Raw genomic sequence first — 7,823 nt, forward strand, 5'->3', positions numbered from 1 at the left:
TACATGTTATTTAAAAAAGTGTCAAATGTGTGTAAATTAGTGGGTTTTTAGCAACATTTTTTTATATGCAATTGTTATGTGTTGTTATCGAAGTTATGTTTTTAAATCCATGGAGGAATTTAGTTTTTTTTTCTGTATTGGATTTTTTGATTTTGTTGTTGTTTTGATCCATTAGATCTGTTATGAATCGTGTTTTGGGATTTAGATCTCAGCATTTCTACTGTGAATATTCTTATTTTGTGATTTCATACATGTTTATTCGTTTCGAAAAGCTCAAATGTATGTAAATTAGTGGTTGTCTTGCAACATTTTCCAATATGCTAACATGTTTCTTCCCCTTTTCACTATTAGATTTTGATTTTGTTCCTTTTTTTTGCTCCATTAGTTTCGCATTAGATCTGACATTGCTCTTCGTGTATGTTTTTTTGTCGATTTAGGATCTAGATCTCAGCATTTCTACTGTAAATATTCTCATTTTGTTGTGTCATACACGTTGATTCGTTTCAAAAGCATATGCAAGTGTTGTGTGTTTACTCCTTTGGTTTGTGCTTAGATCTCTTTGTTTACTGGTGATATTAACTTTGATTGTTATGATATTTGTTCACATTGGTAAACTAGTAGTCAGATCTCATTGACAAATTAGTTTTTTTTTAAGTGCGAGGAACTACATTTGATCAAAAGGCTTGTGTCCATCAATTTGGGTAGTTTAAGTGCTAATTTCAGTGTTATGGCAAATATAAAAATCACTTAAAATAAGTTAGAAAATGTTTGTCGAGGTTAAAAATATCTTGAAATTAGTTAAATTTTCGACTTGAAAACTATTTTTTTTAAGCCAATCCAAACGGGCTCTAAGTGGGATAGTTTATTGGGAATATGATATGTGCATGTGTGGTGGTTTTATAGTATGATCTTGTTGGATAGTAGCTGACTTATAGTTGGATAATAGTTGTCGCATGTGTAGTACTAGCAGTTTTTCCTTGATTTACTGGTAAATTGACTATTTTAATGTAGGTTTTAACATGTTGTCTTAAATTTGGTCAGAGCAGACATGGAAACTTTCTTGTTTACCTCAGAGTCAGTCAACGAAGGTCACCCCGACAAGCTCTGTGACCAGGTCTCAGATGCCATTCTTGATGCTTGCCTAGAGCAGGACCCTGAAAGCAAGGTTGCATGTGAAACCTGCACAAAGACAAACATGGTTATGGTCTTTGGAGAGATCACAACCAAGGCCAACGTAGACTACGAGAAGATTGTACGTGACACATGCAGAGAAATTGGATTCATCTCAGCAGATGTTGGTCTTGATGCTGACAACTGCAAGGTCCTTGTCAACATTGAACAGCAGAGCCCTGACATCGCCCAAGGAGTTCACGGTCATCTTACCAAGAAACCAGAAGAAATTGGAGCTGGTGACCAAGGTCACATGTTTGGCTATGCCACAGATGAAACTCCAGAGCTCATGCCCCTCACCCATGTTTTGGCCACCAAGCTTGGTGCCAAGCTTACTGAAGTGAGGAAGAACAAAACCTGCCCATGGCTCAGGCCCGATGGCAAGACCCAAGTTACTGTTGAGTACAAGAACGACAATGGTGCCATGGTCCCTATTAGAGTTCACACTGTTCTCATCTCAACCCAGCATGACGAAACTGTCACCAACGACCAGATCGCCCAGGACTTGAAAGAGCATGTGATCAAGCCTGTGATCCCAGCTAAGTACCTTGATGAGAACACCATCTTCCACCTCAACCCATCAGGTCGCTTTGTCATTGGTGGTCCACATGGAGATGCTGGTCTTACTGGCAGGAAAATTATCATTGATACCTACGGAGGCTGGGGTGCTCACGGTGGAGGTGCCTTCTCAGGAAAGGATCCCACTAAGGTGGACAGGAGTGGTGCTTACATTGTTAGGCAGGCAGCAAAGAGTGTGGTCGCCTCAGGACTTGCTCGTCGCTGTATTGTGCAGGTTTCTTATGCTATCGGTGTGGCTGAACCACTTTCCGTGTTTGTTGACACTTACAAGACAGGAACAATTCCCGACAAGGATATTTTGGTTCTGATCAAGGAGAACTTTGACTTCAGGCCTGGAATGATGTCAATCAACCTTGATTTGTTGAGAGGAGGCAACTTCAGGTACCAGAAGACTGCAGCTTACGGTCACTTTGGACGTGATGACCCCGATTTCACCTGGGAGACTGTCAAGGTCCTCAAGCCAAAAGCTTGAGTGAGGTCTTGCATTACAATTTTTTGGCCAGTTAAATTTCTACTGGCCATTATTCTTGTCGCGGACCAATAAACAAGCTTCATCATATCATACATTGATATTGATATTTGTTTTCTAGGCTGCATTGGTGCTGGAAGAAGAGAACAAGCGTTTCCGTTCTGAGTCACTGAACATTTGTTATTTTCCTATTTCTTTCTTTACCCTTTTCTGCAGTACACCTTATTTCTATTTTGTAATGGTTATTGAGTAGCTGTGATTTAACTTCTCCTTGTTTTATCCAATTTATATATGTTTTTATCATACAGTTTCCTGTCTGATGAAATTTGTTTATTGTGATCATTTTATCATAATGAGAAATGCAAGTCAGTTTATCAATTGATTTGCTTTAATTTCTTTTTCTGGAAACATATTGTATGCAAAATACAATTCATGGTGCATGGTAAATCTAGAAATAGGGAAAAGACATAAACTCATCACTGAAGTTATCTCAAATTTTTAAAAAAACACCTTAATTTTGTGGGTATCCTATTTCTCCATCGGACAATATAAGAGTGTTATAAATATCTCACTTTTCACCCAACCTCAATTGCAAGAAAAGAAGCGCAATCACGCATCAATTGTTGCTTGCCACGTATTAAATTTTTTTAATTTTTAACTTCTCTCTCTTCTTCAACCTTCATTACTCAAATCCTTTGTTCTTTGCTGTAAATCCTCAAAAAGTAGCAGCCATTGTCACCTTCAACGTAGCCTCCATGATGCTTCCCTGTTACAGCACTATTTCCGCCACTAAATCATCACTAAAAAAAATCAATTCAACTCTCAAGTTACTAAAGCAAGGTAATGGAGTTCTATATTCAGACAAAAAATAAGAATAAAAATGGAGTTTCATAGTACTCTCTAATCAATGGAGTTCACCTTTGTTTTTTTTTTTTTAAAAAAAAAGGATAAAAGAAGAAAAAGAAACAAAGAAAAGCAAGAGACTAGAAAAAAAGTGATAAAAATGGATGAAGTAAATGGATCTTCTAAGTTGAAGAAGATGAAGAAAAGGTAATTGGGTTTTTGAATTTGGGTGAAGAAGATAATGGAAAAGAATGAATTTGTCAAAGAGAGAGCACCAACGTTGAGCTTGCTTTGGAAAAAAAGTTGAAATCGATTTTAGGGCTACCAACGACTCTTTTCTCTTTAAATTTGAGGAAGATGATGTAAATTAATTAAATAATTAATAATAAAAAAATAAAACGACACGTAGCACTTTATAGCTGGTTAATGGCAGTGAAAACACTGCCTCATGTGCGTGGTAACAACCCAGGCAAGGAAATGGGTCAAAATGGCTCATTTACAAAGATATTAAATAATTTTGTGGGGGTGATGGGACACTTCCAAAGTTAAAATGTCTNAACGTAGCCTCCATGATGCTTCCCTGTTACCGCACTATTTCCGCCACTAAATCATCACTAAAAAAAATCAATTCAACTCTCAAGTTACTAAAGCAAGGTAATGGAGTTCAATATTCAGACAAAAAATAAGAATAAAAATGGAGTTTCATAGTACTCTCTAATCAATGGAGTTCACATTTGTTTTTTGTTTTTTTTTTTTTAAAAAAGGATAAAAGAAGAAAAAGAAACAAAGAAAAGCAAGAGACAAGAAAAAAAATGATAAAAATGGATGAAGTAAATGGATCTTCTAAGTTGAAGAAGATGAAGAAAAGGTAATTGAATTTTTGAATTTGGGTGAAGAAGATAATGAAAAAGAATGAATTTGTCAAAGAGAGAGCACCAACGTTGAGCTTGCTTTGGAAAAAAAGTTGAAATCGATTTTAGGGCTATCAACAACTCTTTTCTCTTTAAATTTGGGGAAGATGATGTAAATTAATTAAATAATTAGTAATAAAAAAATAAAACGACACGTAGCACTTTATAGCTGGTTAATGGCAGTGAAAACACTGCCTCATGTGCGTGGTAACAACCCAGACGAGGAAATGGGTCAAAATGGCTCATTTACAAAGATATTAAATAGTTTTGTGGGGTGATAGGCCACTTCCAAAGTTAAAATGTCTTTATGCAAATACGAGACAACTTTATGTCTTTTTCTCCTAGAAATATGATAAAAGTTTGGTCATCTGTCATACAAAAGTTTGGTATTGAAAGCATTCATCTACGAATGCAACCACAGACGGTCATGCAAGCGCTCATCTCCTCCACCAAACATCTCATCAACCCTCTCACCGTCTCTGTAGAAATGAAAAGTTGGTGTGTACCGAATGTTCTGTGTTGTCTCTGGACATTCATCAATATCAGCGTATACGAAAGAGAGTTTTGGGAACTTTTTGCTTAGCTCCCAAAATGTAGGAAGGATCTGGTTGCAGACACGACACCTACAAATGCAAAACACAATGGTCGTTGAATGTCAAAAACTTCCAAGTACTTTCTTGATCATTTGATGTCTTTCAGAATTCACTCAATGCCACAGTATATATTGGTTTGATGATTACAACGTTGAGATGCCCACCAAAATCATATAACCAGACACAAAACTCACATCCCTAGTGTCTTAATTCCATCTACTATTTTAAAACTGAGAAGCGGCATAACTTTTCTTCAAATAGTGGATTTCAGACAGCTGAAAGGATTATGCTCTACCGTAGAATCAAGTAGAGACATAAAAGTTAATCTCATTAGGGGAAAAACACAGATAGAGTCAAATGACAACAGTAAAACCATTCCCCTTATTGATATCTACTTAGTTCACAGTTGAACATCCTGTAGAACTAGTAAACAATAGAAAGAAGACATCAAGAAGAATTAGAGCCATGGCCTCGTGCGCTAGCAACTAACAAATTGACAGAGGAAGACAAACTAATTTTATAAAGAGCTTTGAAACACAGGTGTTACATGTAGAACTTAAGAATTGACCACTAGATTTTTGCAACTTCGAACTCAAGACACGACGAAGACCAGGAGAGCTTCTACAAGATCTAGAGCCACGGCCTCATGTCTACTAGCAAATTACAAACTTGACAGAAGAAGATGAAATACTTTTAAACAGGTTTTGGAAATAGCGTGGACAAAGACAAACACGTATTCACAGTAGACTTTTAAAAAACTCATTTAAAGCAGTACCTTAAGCTCCTAACAACATTGAAGAACATTACACTTAAACTGCAGCCAAATTAGTCTTCAAAAAGCATATATAGGAGGTTCGAAAATTATGTGAAATCTATCGGACTCTCATTCGAGATCCTTAAGGACTTCCACCTCAAGGGTAGATTGGAAAGCCTAAGTGGTAAACCTTAAAAGTTTCCTTTCAGACTTGTAACTTTCATCAACTAGCACTAGTTTGATGAAACTGACCAACGATATTTGTTTTTCAGAAAAACTTTAGCTTGCATATCAATACAGGTACAGAAATAATGCTGGCCGTTCCTAAATTCATGTGCATTCATCTTCCTACTTCTGCAACTCACAACTCATTCAGATTGGTATATTTTAACTCTATATCAAACTAGGGTAACAAAAGATGAAATGGGATCAAACACAGAAGCAAAAGCTCAAGGACTTCCAACCGAAATAAACTAGGCTAGAAATATGCGAAAAATCACTGTTGGATATAGGATTTAAGCTTTATGGGTTCAACTTTTAAGGTTCTTAGCATTGAACCCGTTATATATATAAAGTTATGGGCTCATACCTACTATTTGTTGCAATTTTAGTTGACTTTGACACATTAATTTATGTTCCATGTCAAAAGTTAAGGTTCAGATGAACCTGATATCAGAACCAATATTTATATCGAAATCTAAAGAGTACAGATAAGAAAAAGACCAAATATAGAAGATTTTAGTGAACAACTGACTTACCAAGAAGCTCCATAATTGATTACAGCCTGCAAAACACAGTTAGCAAAAAGCTTTAATTCATCGCTATCTATGAATAGAAAAGCTTGTTTCTTTCAAAAATAAAAATAAATTGTAGAAACTCAAGCTAACCGGAGTTTTAGTTATTCTGATAGTGTGGAAAATGTCCTTGAGATTTTCATCACCAGTGGCTGTCATTAAGTTCCCCTGTTCATTCACCGGAAGTTTTCCTCTCTCTGCTTTCTCACCCCCTTCACCCATTTTCACTTCTTCTTTTTCCCTAAATTATCATAATCCATTACTTGTCTTGTTATTGAAAGAACAGTAGCAATGCTGCAAAATCTATATACTTGGAAGCAAATTGAATGCATTTCAAACAAATATTTCTCCAACAAAAGGCTATACAACCCATAAATAACAACATACTCAATGTAATCCTACAAGTGGGATCTAGGGAGGGTGATGTGTACGCAGTCGTACCCCTACCTTGTGAAAGTAAAAAGGTTGTTCCCGAAAGACCCTCAGCTCAACTAAAGCATATCAAAAATCAAGTAAAGCAAAGCAAATAAAGTAGCCATGCTTCAAACAATAAAGAAGAGAACAATAACAACAACAAATAACGATCACTGAAGCAAAGGAAACAACAGGTAATACTACGATCGAATGAAAAAGTCCTAGGAGAGCAATACTACTACTACAACAACAACATACCCAGAGTAGTCCCACAAGTGGTGTCTAAGGAGGGTAGAGTCCGCAAACTAAACCCTTACCGCGCAGGTAGAGAGTTGTTTCCGATAGACCCTCAGCTCAAGAGTAATAATAACAATACTACAACAACATACCCAATGTAGTCCCACCTAGAATGTGCGCTCACTGCATAGGTAGAGGGACTGTTTCCGATAGACCCTCGGCTCAAGAGTAATAATAATATCAATACTAATAGGCGGAAAATATTGTTAAACAATTCAGTCTAGTTGAAGTAATGTACCTTTAGGGTTGTTGTTGAATGATACTATACACAAAAATAAATAAAAATGTTCAGTTGTTTGAGGCATATCGTCGAACACTTTTGCTGCATCAATGATATTTCTTTAATTTCTCAACTACTACAGTGTATTTTGTTCCTAATGGCAATTCAGTTTGCTTCCATAGAAAATTTTTACAACAAATAACTACATACATGTATAAAATCCACCAAAATAACATGAGTAAATAGGAAAAAAATAATCATATACAATAGTATTGAATCAAACATTTACATAGGCATTCCACAAAGAAGAGAGAAAAACTAACCAGAGTTCACCAAATCCACACACAAAAAGGAACCAATTTGGAGATAAGAGGGGAAATGAAGGAATGCATTTTTATTTTTTTTAGTAAGAGATATTTATATACCAAAAAAAATAAAATTGTCCCGGTCCCAAAATAGTACTTAATAATTTTTTTATATATATTTTATAATTTTTTAAAATTTTTAATTTTAATAAAATAATTTATAATTACATAACTATTTAAAACTAAGTGCTAGGTATTTTTTTTTAAAGGTAAAATGTCTTGAGTCAATATTTTAGAAGTAACTCATGACATACTTCCAAGAAAAACTTAAATAGCTTTAAGCAAGAAGGTACACATAAATGCATAGGTAGATCTAAGAAACTCGATAATATAGCCGTGTAGGCTGTAACTTCGGAAGAAGGGGCGTCGCCTCAAAGAATGGGGGTGGCAATGGCAAGACCTAAGCTATTGTTT

The 7,823-nt window shown here is 35.7% G+C and overlaps 4 protein-coding genes across 7 annotated transcripts in view; 2 read left to right on the top strand and 2 right to left on the bottom strand.

Annotated features, from left to right (window-relative positions):
* Positions 1–7,823, top strand: part of LOC125870200 (uncharacterized) — a 390,460-nt gene that overhangs the window by 317,601 nt on the left and 65,036 nt on the right. The gene's annotated exons all lie outside the window — the stretch shown is intronic.
* The window catches only part of LOC125870188 (heavy metal-associated isoprenylated plant protein 3-like), a 210,645-nt gene that overhangs the window by 130,997 nt on the left and 71,825 nt on the right, over positions 1–7,823 (bottom strand). The window lies entirely within an intron of this gene.
* LOC125870186 (S-adenosylmethionine synthase 2) lies at positions 921–2,502 on the top strand. Its single transcript, XM_049550540.1, has one exon. The coding sequence runs from the start codon at positions 1,049–1,051 to the stop codon at positions 2,219–2,221; it is 1,173 nt and encodes a 390-aa protein (XP_049406497.1). The 5' UTR covers positions 921–1,048; the 3' UTR covers positions 2,222–2,502.
* LOC125870195 (thioredoxin-like 3-3) lies at positions 4,307–7,495 on the bottom strand. Of its 2 annotated transcripts, none has more exons than XM_049550557.1 (4): positions 7,368–7,495; positions 6,207–6,354; positions 6,078–6,103; positions 4,307–4,595 (listed from the first exon to the last, which is right to left on the bottom strand). In XM_049550557.1, exons 2-4 carry the CDS (start codon positions 6,333–6,335, stop codon positions 4,376–4,378), a joined length of 375 nt encoding a protein of 124 aa, XP_049406514.1. In that variant the 5' UTR covers positions 6,336–6,354; positions 7,368–7,495; the 3' UTR covers positions 4,307–4,375. The 2 variants fall into 2 exon arrangements, with proteins under 2 accessions (XP_049406514.1, XP_049406515.1); XM_049550558.1 differs by lacking the exon at positions 7,368–7,495 and adding an exon at positions 7,063–7,083.

This window comes from Solanum stenotomum, chromosome 7 (assembly GCF_019186545.1).
Source record: "Solanum stenotomum isolate F172 chromosome 7, ASM1918654v1, whole genome shotgun sequence".
Taxonomy (NCBI): domain Eukaryota; kingdom Viridiplantae; phylum Streptophyta; class Magnoliopsida; order Solanales; family Solanaceae; genus Solanum; species Solanum stenotomum.

Coding starts and splice junctions, on each gene's coding strand:
- LOC125870186 (XM_049550540.1), top strand. CDS start 1,049: ATGGAAACTTTCTTGTTTACCTCAGAGTCAGTCAACGAAGGTCACCCC.
- LOC125870195 (XM_049550557.1), bottom strand. CDS start 6,335: ATGGGTGAAGGGGGTGAGAAAGCAGAGAGAGGAAAACTTCCGGTGAAT. Junction 6,104..6,206: donor TCAGAATAACTAAAACTCCG/GTTAGCTTGAGT, acceptor TGTGTTTTGCAG/GCTGTAATCAATTATGGAGC. Junction 4,596..6,077: donor ATCAATTATGGAGCTTCTTG/GTAAGTCAGTTG, acceptor TTGCATTTGTAG/GTGTCGTGTCTGCAACCAGA.